Source organism: Harpia harpyja, chromosome 20, assembly GCF_026419915.1.
Source record: "Harpia harpyja isolate bHarHar1 chromosome 20, bHarHar1 primary haplotype, whole genome shotgun sequence".
In the NCBI taxonomy this organism is placed as follows: domain Eukaryota; kingdom Metazoa; phylum Chordata; class Aves; order Accipitriformes; family Accipitridae; genus Harpia; species Harpia harpyja.
Window position 1 is genome coordinate 3,500,965 of NC_068959.1, and position 15,427 is coordinate 3,516,391.

General features: G+C 48.8%; 1 protein-coding gene across 8 annotated transcripts in view; it reads left to right on the forward strand.

Annotated features, from left to right (window-relative positions):
- The first annotated feature begins 1,201 nt into the window (after positions 1-1,201).
- The window catches only part of TCF7 (transcription factor 7), a 75,153-nt gene continuing 60,927 nt past the window's right edge, over positions 1,202-15,427 (forward strand). Inside the window, exons 1-3 of one of the 8 annotated variants that reach the window (XM_052816552.1) lie at positions 1,202-1,573; positions 1,672-1,738; positions 2,148-2,257. In XM_052816552.1, coding sequence (XP_052672512.1) covers positions 1,373-1,573; positions 1,672-1,738; positions 2,148-2,257 — 378 coding nt within the window. In that variant the 5' untranslated portion in view covers positions 1,202-1,372. The remainder of the gene's footprint in view (positions 1,574-1,671; positions 1,739-2,147; positions 2,258-15,427) is intronic. The other 7 variants (XM_052816551.1, XM_052816547.1, XM_052816546.1 and 4 more) reach the window with 7 other exon arrangements.

The window sequence follows — 15,427 nt, forward strand, 5'->3', positions numbered from 1 at the left end:
TTCGGGGACGCGTGTGGATCCCACCGGTGCGCGTGTAGGTGCGTGAGTGCTCGTGTGTGCCAGGCGCGTAGCTGTGCCTGCTGATGCATGTGTACAGATGTGTGTGTAGATGCACACGCGGACACCTGTAGACACGCGTGAGGCCGCGCAGACGCACGCGCACCCACCGTGCGCGTGCAGCCGTGTGCGCGCAGAGCCACGCGCGGACGCGCGTGAAGATGCGTGCGTGCAGCTGTGCGCGTGCAAAGCAGCACCCGGGTCTGCAGATGTGGGCAGGCAGATGGGAGCGCGCCCAGACGGAGGCGCGGGCACGCGTGCGTGCACAGGTGAGCGTACAGATGTGCGAGCAGAGGTGCGTGCGCCTACGCGTGTGCGTGCGCGTACAGATGTGCTCACACAACCGGGGGCTGCACCGAACCCCCAGCGCTGCCCACCATCGGGCCACCCCGCGCCCCCAAACCCCCTCAGCCGGGCCGGGCTGGCGACTGCGGGGGCCGAGGGGGTCCCTCCTCCCCGGGCCGAGCCGGGTGCGTGTGTGGGGGGGTGTCACCCCGCTGGGGACACACACACAAACACACACACCCCACCCCCCCCCCCGGAGCGGGCTGGCGGTCCCTTTAAGGCAGTCCCTCCGCGTGTGTGCATCTGTGTGTGTGTGTGTGTGTGTGTGTGTGTGTGTGTGTGTGTGTGTGTGCGTGTGCCCGCCCCCCGGCCCCTCCCCGGAGCTGCCAATCACCCGGCGGCCGCTTTGATGTCGGCAGCCCTTGGCCGCCGCGCCGCCGCGCTCGCACACAGGCACCGGGCGCTCCGTGCCTTTGGCTGCCGCCGGCGCCCGCTGCTCCCGGGGAAACTTTCCGGGGCTCGGAGAAAAAGAAGGGGGGGGGGGAGGGCTGGGGGGGGGGGGCGGCGGCGGCGGGGTGGGGGGGGGTGGGGGGCGGCTGTCGAGCCCGGCATCCCGCGACGTTTGCCCGCCCGCAGCCTGCCGAGCCCCCCGTGAGCCGCCGGGGGAGGGAGGGAGGGGGGGGGGTAAGGAAAAGATTTAAGAAGGAAAAACAATTATAATTTTTTTTTTTTTTTTTTGTGGAAAGAGAGGGTTTAAAGGGAGTTCGGAAAGGGGGGGGAGCGAAATTAAAGGGAAAAAAAAGTTGAAAAGTTAAAAAGGAAAGGGAAAACCAAAAAAAAAAAACCCAAAAAACTTTAAGAAGAAAAATTTCAAGCGGGAGCAAATTTTTTTTTTGGAGAGGAAAAAAAAAAAAATTGAGGGAGAGGAAAAAAAAAAAAAAATAATTGCGAAGGGCTTGATCCGGGCGGCGGAGAACAATACTCGCCGGGAAAGTTGCTGCGCGGCTCGGGAGGGAGCGGCGGGAGGAAAATGCCGCAGCTGGGCAGCGGCGGCGGGGACGACCTGGGGGCCACGGACGAGATGCTGGCCTTCAAGGACGAGGGTGAGCAGGAGGAGAAGATCCCCGAGAACGCCTTCACGGAGCGCGACCTGGCCGATCTCAAGTCCTCGCTGGTGAACGAGTCCGAGGGCAGCGGCAGTCCGGCCGCCGCCGCCGCCGCCGACCCTGAGGTGAGCCGGGCCGCCCTCGCCGCCCCCGCCCCGGGCCCTCGCCCCCCGCCCCGCCAGCCCCTGCTCTGCCTCTCTCTGTCTCTCTCCTCCCCATGCAGGCCATCAGGCGTGTGCAGGATCCGCAGAGGGTTTATCAGGAGAAGCTCCCGGACCACATGGACGATGGTTAGTCACGGCGGCCCCCCCTCTTTCTCTCCCTGTGTGTCGTGTGTGTCGTCCCCCCCCCCCCCCGAGCGCTCGCCGTCCTCCGGGGTGGGTGAAGCCCCTGGTCCCCAAGCCCACCACCCTGTAACCTCTGGGAGTGAGGGATGCCGGCCTGGCCGCCACAGTCCCCCTGCCCCCCCCCGGGGGAAAGCTGCTCCTCTCAGCAACGAGGCATCCCAGCGCACCCCCCCCCCCTCCCCGTGGGACCCCCGCACCCCCGGGGGACCCTGGCACCCCCCCAACACCCTCTCCGAGGGGTACAGGGCAAAAAGACTCCCCAAATGCGCTGTCACTTCTTCGGGGGGGGGCCCTGACAGGCAGAGGAATCGTCCGGCGTAAGGAGAATCTTGATGGGGAACTTTAATTTTAGCAGGTATGAAGCATCAGGACCCAGGGATGTATAAAGGATCTGCGTATTCTGGCTACCCTTTCCTAATGCTCTCAGACCCTTATCTGCCAAATGGATCTATGTCACCTCTGGTGAGTTCGTCCTCTCCTTATGGAGAAGTTTCGTGGCCTCTCGCAGTTATGTTGCAGTTATTGTGCAGGCACCTACACGTGTTGTTTTTTGTTTTTTTTTTTCCTGACAAATTGCAGCCCGGTTTCTAAAGTGCCCGGGCGCTGCTCTGTCCAAGCCGAAAGGAGAAGGAGTGGGAAGGGGCAAAGATGCTCGGCAGCAAGCGCCTGCTTAGCTCCGAGTTTGCCGGAGGAGCTTGTTTTCCAATCTCCCCATCCTCTAGGTTCGCCTTTACTTTTCCAGCAAACAATCCTAATGTCTAATGTAAGAATGCCCCTTTGTTTTTCTGGGTCACAGGCTGTGGAGGTGAGCAGCTTCTGGTGTTTGTGTTCAGGGATACGTCCCGCAGCTTAACTTCAGTTCGATGTACCCACTTGTAAAATGGCCAGGTTTTGGCCTGCCTTTGGTTAGGGCTCTGTTGTGGATGATGGATCTCGTGCTTCTAAAATGGCAATAGAGGCGTTTAGGAGAAGGCTTAATGCTGCCGGAGGACGCTTCCTGTCTTCTGCCTGTAAAGTTTTCCCTCTCGGGTCAAATCCGCTTTAGTAATTCTGTATATTCTAATGTTTATAAGTTTTGCTATCTGAATAATTAACTAAAGGCTTCTCTACAAAAGCTGTCTTTTCCCATCACCATCTCTATCACAACTTCAGAAAATAATGTCATGACATTGCAGCAGATAGTCAGTGCTTGTGTCGCTTCTGGGGAGCTGGCATTGCTACGTTCGTTTCAGATGTTATTCTGCATTTACAGTCAGTACATGAGAACAGAACATCACTGGGTTTACTTCAGGTTTAGTTTCTAACCTGTAAAGGGATAAGGTTCGAAAGAATATATAATGGCCTCCTTAATTTCAGTCATTTGTTCACTAGAGGGGTGGGACGTTAAGCTGGCGTTATGAAAAATGGATGGATTGTGGCATATGAAACTCAAAATGGGGTGAAATACTGTTCTCTGGAATCACTGCCATGTCCTCCCGCCCGACCCTGCTGGCCTGGGCGGCAGAAGGAGACAGGTCCCCCCGTGAGCCTGCCCGTACCCCAGCACAGCCCCTCCTGGGGGAGCTGACCTCCCCAGCTGCAGACTGTCATAATTTTGCTGAAGTCGGTGTGCAGATATTGAGGAGCCGTCCTTAAATTTTGAAGTCTTCCTGCAGTTTACAGCAAGAAAAGATGCGTTTGCAAGGCAGGGCCAATATACATCATTGTAATCCAAATAAGCGTTTCTTCTGTTGCTTCTCGTGTTCCTTCCTCCAGGTACCAGGTGTCCTCCTCACCCCTCTAAAATACTAAGCTGCTCTCTCCCTGATAAATTTTAAACAATGATATTAAACTTGTCTTATTTAAACGCATTTAGTTTGCTTCCTGGTATAGAATCTGGGTAAATTCAGAGTTACGTTAGCCCAGCAGCTATTTGCTGTAGTAGAATATTTGCTTTAATCTTACACCCTTACTAGATGGGCAACAAAGTACAATAGCCTATTTATCAGCAATTAAGCTAAAAAGTAGATTGTGGTTTGTGAATCGCCTTTCCCCTTGATAATGTAGTAAAAACCCAAGAGGTTGCCGTTGGAGCAACAGACAGGAGTAAATAGACTGTGCAGAACTCGAAGGGGAGAAAACTGAGTAGCAGAGAAGGAAAGATCCCGTCCCCTTGAGAGCCACAGAAATCATTCACTGCCTCAGCAGACAGCTTTACTTAGGCCTGTTCAGATCCTGCAGTGGTTTATGTTGTGTGACTTAAAAAGCTGATTTGATGTTTTCAGCTAAAAATCAGTTACCTAACAGAGACAGGAAGATTTCTTCCTTGACTTGGTTTTTTGACTTGGTACGACAGCTATTCCTATATATCCTTCTGAGCAATTTTGTCTTGTATTTATATTGACTGTGCAAAGGTTATCATAGTAAATTATGTATTGCTCTCGTACAGATTTATTGCTACTGTGTGTATTATATAAAGTGTGGGCTATAATCTGGTGGCTGCTTCCAATAATTGAGGAGGTCAAATCTGTGACCGAAGATTGCAGATACTTAACCATCCATAAAAGTGTATTTAATTAACACTTTAGCACAAGTAGAGTCGGGGAGGAGTGTTGTGTGAGTGAATGGGATTACGTATCACAGTCATGCGTACACTTGATAGTGGAGACTGTATTTTGGTTAATGAGACTTCCTGGAAATGGTTGTTTGCAGTTAGGATTAATTTCAGAATCTTCAGAAAATAAAGATTAAAAAAATTAACCCAGGAGTACTTTGGCAAACTGTCAGGGCTTTACATTTACCTGATCGAAAAATATAATACAGCTCTCTGAAGGACGAAGGGCGGCCAGCACCGAGGCTGCGGGTTGAACCCCCGCCCTGCGACGTACCGTAAAACCACATTTTTTTTTTTCTGTGGGCTCCCTCCGAACCCCGGCAGGGTGCTGCAAGCGGTGCTGGAGCCAGCCCGGAGCGCCTGCCTGGGTGGGTGTGTCGCTACCGGCATTAGCGACGTGCTGCTTTCCTTTTTTCTTTCTTATTTTCTCAGCAGCATCACTTTTGCTTTGTTTCCCTCAAGGTGGTTGTAGCCCGCTAACTGTTGCGCCGCAGCTCACCCCAGCATCCTGCTAGGCTCCCCGCATCTCCCCAGCCAAAATTCTCTCTTTTTTTACCAAAACGCACCCACTTGTGTTATTTCCGCGCTCTGACGTTGCTCCGGAGTGATGCACCGAACGTGTTCGGGTACCTGACACGAGCAGCAACGCCAAGCCCAGCCAATGTCCCCAGTGAGCAGCAGGATGCGGCCAGAGCCTGCAGCGGGCAGGTCCTGGGCGTTCAGCTCAGCGGCCCACCTTTGCTGCGGGTGGCAAACGCCGTTTTAGGGTCATTCAGCTGGAGCGATGCTGGTTTGAGCGTGCACGAGTAGCCTGGACTGGCGGTAGAGCTATCAAAGAGAGAAAGGAGGGCTGAGGGGTGGCCAGGGCGTGCAGGTGAGTGGAGGTGCTCCTGGAGCTGGGGACAAGGCAGCAGGCTGAGCCCCGGTGTCCCCTGTTTTGGGAGCGTGATGTGAACCCCCCGTCGGCTGGCCGGGCTGGGGAGGGCACGCTCTCGGTCGAGGGTGTTAAGAGCCGTGCATCTGAAATCTTGAAATTTTGCAAGGCCCCAGGAGAACCGTTTCTCACCCGGCTCTCAGGTGTCGCATGCGTGGTGGTTCATAGCTCCGCTTTGACTCTCCCAACTCTGGCAAAGGCCAGCTTTTCCCAGAGTGAAATGTATAGGATATGCCGGTTAAAAATCTGCAAGAAACTTCCAAATAATATTAACAAGTTGAGGAACTGTTTTTCTAAATGAAATGTGAAATCATAAAACTATATCCTTTTTTAAATAGTACAAATGACTTTAAATCAAATTAAGGTACATCCTTAGTAAGAACATCAGCCTTTTAGGTGGTTACAAACATTAGAGGTCAGACATGGTCAAACATGTTAACACTTTGATCAGATTAAAATATTTTTCTTGCTACAGTTGTATAATTGAGTTTAGACCCGAGGGGGTTTTCTGAACATTGTTGTATCTTGTACCATGTGGTAGTTAAATGGTAGAAGGAGCACTTATAAGTTCCTTTTGTAAATAGGTTTATAAAATAGGGGAATGAGCCACGTTGTCCCGTATGTAGGGCACAAGCTCTCCCCACTCCAGTCGGTGGCAGAGCTCCCGCGGGAGCTCTTCACACCTTCTGTGCACCTCTGTTGCGTGTAGTGAGCGTGTGAGGTGTCTGAAGGCAGAACGAAAATGTTCTATATATAAAGCTGAGGCACTGGACTTTCTGTCTGTGTGAGGAACAGAGGTCCAAGAGCCTCTATTTCTTTGGAAAACAGACACTACCTCATTTTCTTAATTACCAAGTTGTCTAACCAGAGCTCACATCGGAGCAGAAGGGTGCTGGTACCTTCCCGAGCTCTGCCCATTTCAAGTCCCCAAATGAGATGGCAGGCCTAGGATGTAATGCCCTGTGGTCCGCCGGGCTCCTTGAGCTCGGTTGCTGTTCAGTGGGTTTGAAACGTCCCCTTGGGCAGGGCAAGATGAAAGTGCAGTTACTGCTGGCCTGGGGCCACAAGTCCCAAATGTCTTAACACGAGGTCAAAAAGCGTGGAGCGGAAAGTCTCCTGCTGCCCTTCGCCGGACAGAAGCTCAAGCAGCAGCAGCTGAGCCCTGGGACACGGCTACTTCTGCTGCAGCCCCCTTCCCCCAAGGCTGCTCCATCCTTTTGCGGGAGGAGGCTGTTGCCCCCGCAGCAGTTGGCGGAAGGAAATCTGCAGCTCAGCTGCTTCTCTGTAGAGGTCTTTCTGTCCTAGCTTGCACCGTCGTGGCAATAGTTCAGTATTGCTTTTTCCTGTGTCGAGTTCTGATCCTGTTGAAACCAGCGGCAAAACTCCCCGGAGTCACTACGTGATGGCGATTTGTCGCTGCGAGAGGGCTGCTGCATCCCTCTCCAGATGTTGCGCGTGGAGGGAGGGCAGCTGCAAGCAAACGGTGGTTCCGCGCGTTCCCAGCAGTGCCTGCTGCTGTGGGAGGGCAACATCGCCGGCAGCATCCCAGCCAGGTTCCCTGGCTGCAGGGCTTGCGCTACAGGACCTGGCTGGGACGGTACGCTGTCCCCCTAAATTGCTATATTCCTGGCAGAAAGCATTAGGAGTGCGGTGGCTGCTGATGGACATCCTGGCAGACAGACAGATGAGTAATTTGTTCCCTCCTGACCAGAGCGAATCCACTTCTTTCAGCTCTTCTACCTAGCTTGAAATAGGATAATGGTGAAAATAATTTTTTATATTAAAGCATAATGTTGGATAGGTGGATGTACCAAGGCGCAGGGCTTCCGAGGTCATTTATTGCATGTCTGATTCAGCCTTGGTTCCCCCCCAAGGAAAATTCTTGTGTTAATTTCTGAGTTCATATCACACCCTCAATTTTGAAGCAGAACTTCCCTTTGAAATAAATTAGAGAGTTCTGCTTAAGAAGCAGTGACATGATACAGCACTGTCTGTGTGTGGTCTAATAGAACCTTATTTTTAAAATTGTTTGGAATGAAAAAATGAGAAAGAAAAATGTCACAGGGAAACAAAAGCAAGTTTTATGTAAATCCGTGCATGTGAATAAGCGTGCACGTGATTCAGACAGTTCAACAATATCTGCTCTCCCACTGGGATTCCTTCGCAGGCTACCCTGGAACTGGCTTCCCAGGCACAGGATGCTTTGTCAGTAGGGAGCTGCTATGAGATATGTATGGTAAAGGCACCGTTTCTGCAAGCTTCCAACTGTTGCCATTTGTGAAATGTTACTAGCTCAACCGGTTGAGAATTTGGAGAGAAAAGCAAAGACCTAACATCAACCCAAGCTCCCAAAGCTCATCCGTGTTAATGATTAATATTTTTGAAACTTTAACTGTGAAGAACAAAGAGATTTGGGTGCTAGCGGTGCACAACATGTCCAGGATGAAAGAACAGAGCTGGTCTGGTATCCAAAGCTCTAACGGAGAGAAGGGGGGAGCGGCGGGAGGGCAGCAAGGAGCTCTGCAACGTGCTCACGTGTCGCCTCGCAGCTTGTGGTCTCTCTCCTGCCATAAGTCTACAGGCACCATTAAATTCCTGCGTTAGGGTGGAAACTCTGACAAATCCGTACAGTCGGGTGTGCTGGCGTTTGCTGTTCTGAGGTACCCGTTCAAGTAACCACGCGTGTGTTCCTGTGACTAAACAGACATTGCCGACTCTGTAGGGATGACTCTCTTGACTGCTCTCATAGATCATCTGCGAAGGGCCAGATCCTAATCACAGGCTGAATCCCTCTCTATCTGTAGTGTGATCTGCAAGTGAAGCAGGTTTTCAAGATACGGGTGGTGTGAGCTGCACGCCTGAGATGGCAGTCTGGTCTGGACTCTGTGTGTCGGTGTGTACATGACACGATGGTTATTGGTAGAGCACAGTCAAGTGCTGAGAAACATCAACAGTTTAGAGGAAACATCTAGAGCTTGCCATTAATTTGACACCTGCAGTTCTTGGTCTGCCCTTTGGCCATGAGTGATTCAGCAAGACCGAATTTAGTCTTCGTTTCATACAGGTTGGCCTTTGAGCCCCCTCGCTAATTCACCGTAGAGAAGGTGAAGGAAGGACCCATGCGTCTGTGGGCATCGTGTATGCTCATGGGGAGGCTGTGCTGGACAGGGCAGGTTTGGGTGAACAACAGTCGAGCACGTGCTGCCATTCAGTTACTAAAATCTGCACCGTGTGTGTGTCACAGATTCCTCAAGGATTGTCTTCTCCCGTCTGTTGCATTGATTTGAAGAAGGACTGGGTGCCAGGCATCCCCCGCACTGTCCTCTTGGAGAGGGCATTGCCACCGCGGGAGCTTCTCTCCATCCCACCCCTCCGAGGCTTTGGGCTGTCTGCAGCCATCATCTAACGCCTCTCCTCTCGTTTGCTGCTCATTTCCTTGGTTTCCCATGCCTTTGCCGCTCCAGCTCACTGCTCTTGGTGCCAGGAGATGGCTTATGTCAGCATCTCTCTCAGCCTGATGTATACATGCTCTTACCTCATCATTTACCAATGGTGGGTGGAGGGCACAGAAATAGGAGAATACGTGCAAGTTGCTTCCTGAACTCTTTGCAGAGCCACTGCAGCAGGAAAACTTCTCAGCCTGACCAAATCCCAGGCTGGTGCCAAGCCGGGACGTGTGAGTCCCCCCCCACAGGCTCTTTCATGTGCTGTTCTTCCAGATCTCTCTTTAAAAAATAGGCTATAACATGATACTTGCTCATTAGTCCTCTGTGTCTGGAGGATGAAACAAAGGTTCGGCAGGAGGACGGGTGACTCAGGGGGTTGGTAACAGGATACAGAGCTGTTTGTTTCCTAGTTTCCAGTTTTAATCCAGCTGAATCAGTAAAGACCAAATGCCTGTTCTGTCTGCTGGCTTGTCCAGCGGTCTGTCCGGGAGGGCACGGCTCCCTCCAGCCCCCAGGCAGGGCGAGTGTTTCATGGCGTGAATGATGAGATGTCCTGGGAACCTGCAAAGTCCGTACAAACCCTCTGTGAATGTCAACTGAGGTCTTCATTCTTGCCTTGGGACTGCCAGTTCAGCACATGCTGCTGGCTCACAAACCCACCTACTTCATGTCTTAAAGGACGTGATTGCAACATCACGCGCCTCTGAGTCTTGATTACAGCAGGATCTTTTTCTTGGTCACCTCCCAATGGTCTTGGACAAAGAGCTCTCACCTTCACCTCCTTACGGGAGCAACTTATCGCTGCTCTGTCCTGTGGCACTTTCACTGATTTTTGCCTTTGAGTCTTTATAGTTTATGACCATTCCCAAAGTTACGAAGGACTATTCCACCACCACTGCCTCTGTGAAGTGGTTTCACGGAGAATGTGGGACAGTTGGTCAACAATGAGGATGAGGAGGGTTAGCAAAACCTGGTAGACTTAGTGGTACCCATCCAGAGCATCCTGCTGGCTGGAGGTGCTGGGCAAGAGGTCACCAAAGTGGCTTTAAACCACCGCTCCTCTCCCGTCCGCCGCTTCTGTGCTAAACGCAGCTCAGCTGCAATGAAAAGAATCTGCTTCATTGTGTTTCACGGGGTCCCAAAATTAGTATTTTGTTAAACAAAACAATAAACTCAACAATGCTGTGGTAAGTTTTTGAAACCAAAGTAAAGCTGGATACTAGAATCTAGAGCACTTTTCCCCTCCGGTTATAACAACTTTACATTTGATTAAATGATAGGCAAAAAAACATCTCAACAGTATCTCCTTTGTTCTATTGAGAATCTGGAGCTATAATATACAAAGTATATGTCTGCCTTGAAGAGCTACGCGGTAATCATGGACTGACCAAAAAAGGACTTTTTTTTAGTGATTGAACTTGTATGCTATATGTTAAATTTGTTTTCTCCTGTGGTTTGTTCTGAGGAATAGCATACACGAGCGTAAACAGAGGTTCTCCTCTGATGGGACTTACACAAAAGCAAAATGTGAAAGCCCAAGATCGTAAAGTATGCTTGACTCAGCACGAGGGGGATGCAATTACAAACACACTTGTGGAAGAAGTGCTGGGGAGATATTCTTCCCAGCAAAATGCTCAGAAAGGATCAGAAATGTGGAATTTTTATTCTAATACTGAGGAGATGGCACTGCAGAGATTGCTTTCATGTTTAGGAAATAAACCATCTTAAGATCTACCACATGAAAATGTGTTGTTCTTAGCATGGAGAGGCTGATGAATTGGTTCTCGTTACGTGCCGCTGCCCTGGAATTACTGGCGCGGGAGCGGAGATAGCGAGGAGGAGCTGTCGTCTTCTACAAACCTCGCTTTGTATGACTTTGCCCTAAAAGAAGAAAAGCCGATTCTAATGCGGGAGACAGTGCACAACCCCTGACACCAGCATACCCGAGGTCGAAATCTGGCCTTTGAGCTTTGGCTTCCTGGTATAACTTACAGCGTGTGGCATTGCCAGCTTTGAAATCCGACCGCCCAAAGGGATGCGCGGATTCAGAAATCCAGGTGATGTTTTGCGGGATCACATCGTGCTGTGCTGAGCGTCCCTTTGGGACAGGCAGTGTTGTCACATAGGATAAATTAAAATATGCGCATGAACCCTAAATCCAAAACAGAAGCAATAATATAAAATAAGAAATAAAGTTTTTTAAAAAACCCACCCAAACCTTTTTGTTTAACTTTCTCTGATACAAAGCAATTTCTCCAGGACTGTACACCATATGAAACACATTATAAATGCTCTTGTAAAATCCACATCATTATACCACATGAAAGGCTGGGTCCTAAAAATAGCCATTCAGAGAGGATGCAGGCTAGTAGCAATTTCGGTGATCATGAAATAGTTGTGTTGACATCTCTATGCATGCACACCCACAGAAAGCTTTGACTTTCGAATATTCTTAGCAACATTTGTGCTTTATGGAATTTTCCGCGTTCTGGTCCCATGAATAGTCCCTTACCCAGTGGTGTTCCTCTCTGATCTTATCCCCATGTTTCTAACCCTGCTTTTATTGAGAAAATGGATAAATGATTTTTTTTTTCTTTTAATTTTACATGAAACTCTTTCCTTGCTATCAGTTTGACAGTGGTTGACAGTATCGGTTGTATTTCCCTGTCTCCTATCAATGGAAATATTTTCTTTTTCCTTCAATAGACACACACATCCCTGATATTTTGGAGGGCTAACTGTCAAAATGTAGACCTAGAGCACTAGATGATAACACGAGGAGCTGCCACATCTACCCAGCCTTTGTATCTGCTATAGTATTCAAAAGAAAGTAAATGAGATCTGCAGTAATTACACAGTAATGTATCCACAACAAAAAATTTCTTCCTCGTCCCAGCAATCAGAACTTGGCTTTTGTTTTGAAATATGAAAGGACGCAGCCTCCTGGCTTTGGTGTGTTTGCAGCAAAGCCCTGGCTGGGATAAACTGCCATAGCTCTGGGATAGACAACAGAGTCCTGCCAATTGATATCACTCGAGATCTTTTTGAAGAGCTCATCAGATTTTATTTTATCACTGTTGTGTTTCGGTTTTAGCTTGTTATTTGTTTGAAATCATTACTATAGGGATAGCTTTCTGCAAAACGTTTGAATCTTCAGTGCTGATCTCTTGTTTGCATTTTTCTAAGTAGAGATGGGGATGCTGGAGATGTACACCCTCAAACACGAGGATGTCTGAAGGCTGCGGTTTAAGCCGGTCCAGGGTTTTAAGCGTGTGGCCCCTCTAAAGCCAGTTGGAAACAGTCTATTTCCTCAAAATAAGTTTGCTTTTGGAATTGGAGCAAAACCTTTGGAGGTAGCGAATGAAATAATAGAGTGTTGAAGAAAATTACATTGCTCCTTAAAGAGCTGGCATGAAAATCATTAAGTCTGAAGTTTCATTCAAATCAGATGTAGCTGTGGTTGTAATGGGGCAGGACACAAACTCTTCAAGTAATGCAACTCAGTGATTCACTGTGAGACTTACAGTCATTCCCCCGTGTTGTTTTAACTCAAGGGCAGCTCTTGTCCCTTGTCCAGGTCTGGAGTCCTTTTCCAATGGAAACATGCTCTCAAGTTTTTTGATCAATGAGTTGAATTCTTGCAGGCTGTTAGCAACTTCGAAGAATCAAGTACTGTAAAATGACATCACAGAAATGTGTTTGCTGTTGCTGATTTAGCTCCCTAAAACAGTTGTACTGGGGACATGGGAACACCTTGACAAGGCAATAATTTTATTTAAACCTTATAGAGTAAATGCGTTCATTTCTACACGCAGTTGGCAGTGATTTAAGGATGTATTTCCAACTAAGTGCAAAGACGTTTTGGCTCATGTTGGCATACATGTTCTGTATAATGCAATAGATACTGGTGTTCAGAAAAAGCTAAAAAGTTTTTAATGCTTCTGGCTTGAAGTTAACATCGTGCCTAAGCCCTTTTGTGTTTTCCATAATTAATTTGATGGCTGAAACCAGGTTATATCTGGCAATGTAAGTTTTTTACTGTTCTGGTGAACTCTGCTTTTCCTGCTAGAAGCAGAATTCAGGTAAAAACACTAAATGCGTGCTGGCTGGGACTTCTGACAGCACTTGAATACAAGAGTTGTTGTAGAGAAAATTTAATTTCTTCACTCAAGAGGACAGAAAATTACCTAATATGTCAGTGCCAGTTGCTTGGTTATTGGCATGTACTGGAAATAGCGTATAAATACATGCATATATTTAAACTTTGCAAAATAAATTATTTTAAAATTATCATATACTATTTGTACTGATCTAGTATGTGGATCAGCATATAAATGCCTACTGAGGGATGAGGCAGGCTGCAGTGAATCCCTGAAAGATCAGCTCCCATATCCAAAAGCATCACTCTTCATCCAAATTTTCTTCTAAAAACAGCGCAGTGGTAAATGGCTGACTCCCGGGCGGGTGCGTTGCTGTTTGCCGTGGGTGGGAGCTGCCTCTCTCCTGCCTGCGCCCTGGGAGTTCGTTTGATACGGAGCCGAGCGATCCTCTTACCGGAGAGCACCAGGTGCCGTGTCAGACGCATGTAAATAGCCAAATAAACAGACATTAGTAGCACCAGTTGTTTATGTGTTAACACAGGATGTTCTCAAAATCAGGTAAGAAGTGAGGCATGTTACCAAGTTTTATAGCAGAGGAACCGGATAGTCTTGTAACTGCCGTGCAGGGCTGCGGTGGAGGAAGCGCGGTTTTATCCCAGCTTCTGCTCCCAGTCCCCCAGGAGCTTGTTTTTCCGTGACTCAGTTTCCCCCAGGAGCATTTTGAAGCTTTATCGTTTCATGTGTAAGCTACGTTTGGAGAGCACTGCAGGGAAAGCCACGTCCATACTGAAAAAAACCCCGCAAAATCCAACACAGGCTGCTGCGAGAGGGGATGTTTCAGAAACGATCAGAGAAGGACTAGCCAAAAAAAGTAAGCTGTGCTGGTTATTAGACCATTTACTTCAAGATATTAAACAAATTGCAATTTCATAATCTTTTAGCAAGTTGCAGGTGGCCCTAAAACCACAACTCCTTCAAGGCGATTGGCGTCTTTTCTTGCTTTAAAAACAAATCGCTTTTTCAGCCGAAACAGTAATTTCATAGAGTGGCATTAGTTGTATGGGAACGATGATTGGGTGGTCCAACACGTTGTCTCAAATACACTTGCTGCACAAATCTGCACTATTAAACCGAGGACACAATGTCATTTCTTTTTTACCCGCTTGTAATATGCTGATGAGAACAACCTCCAGGATTGCACAGCATAGTTTTTGGACACACGTACCAAACCCCTGGATGCATAATTCAAATTCCTTGTCATGAAGAATGAGTCTATTTATCTTGGAACCTTTTTTACTTAAACAGTAATCTCTAGGAAATCATTTGTTAACAGTAGTTAGCTGCCAGTTTGTCAGTTAATGGCTTGAGGCAAAGTCAGAAGCGAATGAAATCTTTTCCAGGGAGATGCTGCTGTCGCATGTGGTGCAGAAAGGTTTATAACAGCATTAGAGGAGGCGGACAGATGAGTTCAGTCCAACTTTCAGAAACAGGAAGAAACTCAGCACGATGGGGTAGAGACGGCCGTTTTGCTAGCGCATCCATTTGTAAAATATTAAAGCCATCAATCGTGCCCGTGTCAACTTCTAAGCCTAAATTTTCCTTACTGGAGGCTCCAGGTGTGAGCGTGCGGAGGCCAAAACCACACGTGTTCATGGTGTCTGGGGCTCTGTCTTGCATCCCGGGCATCTCCGCATCCCGGGCATCTCCGCATCCCAGGCACGGGAGCAACCAGGCAGGAGAGCCAGGGTGCAGCCCCCCCAGCTCAGCCCGGGTGCCGCAGGGTGTCTGCCAGGGCAGCAGAGTCCTCCAGCTCTCAGACGTTATCGTTTCTCTATAAAAGTCTAGCAGTGAGTTTCAGTTAGGTAATGAGAGTTATCTGATTTCTCTTTAATCTGAGCAGCATCACTACAGAGCGATAACCTCGACTCGCTGTTTATCTCGCGCTCGATGCTGCAAGGAGAAAAGTGGCAAGAATGGGTGAAGATTCACTGGAAAAGGGGCTGAGAAAAGTTGTCCTAGTCGACACCAAATCTGTCCTTCTTGCAGCAGGAGCGGGTGAGAAATAACTGCCCTGAGTAGAAACTCTCCCATGAAGCCACAAAATCCAGCTGAAGTAAATACCACTTCCCTGCAGCATTATCTCCCACTCTGTGCTGTCTACCCACAGAGGATGGTAGGGTGTAGGAACTGGCAGGGGATTAATGGCAGCCTGGTTCATAAAAAAACTCCGCTGCCAGAAGGACGTGGGACCCAGACAGAAGTAAAGAGGGGCTGGTTCTCTCTGCAGATGCCCCCAAGTGCTATTTGTCTGAGAGCAGATTTTCCCACAGATCTTTGGCCTTCATATTATTTGAAGAACCCCCTCTGCAGCTGCAATCCTTCCCTCCCCCGAGGGAAAAACAGGGTGGTAACTTTGTGAACTGAATGGTGTGGAGGTTTAGGAGTACTGCCATGGGAGGGGAAGATTTGGCTCATTAGCGTGGAACATTGTGTTGCCAGGAACAGAGTTTTGGGGCAGAACTAATAACATGGAAGCAGATGCAGTCAGCTTTTATTAAA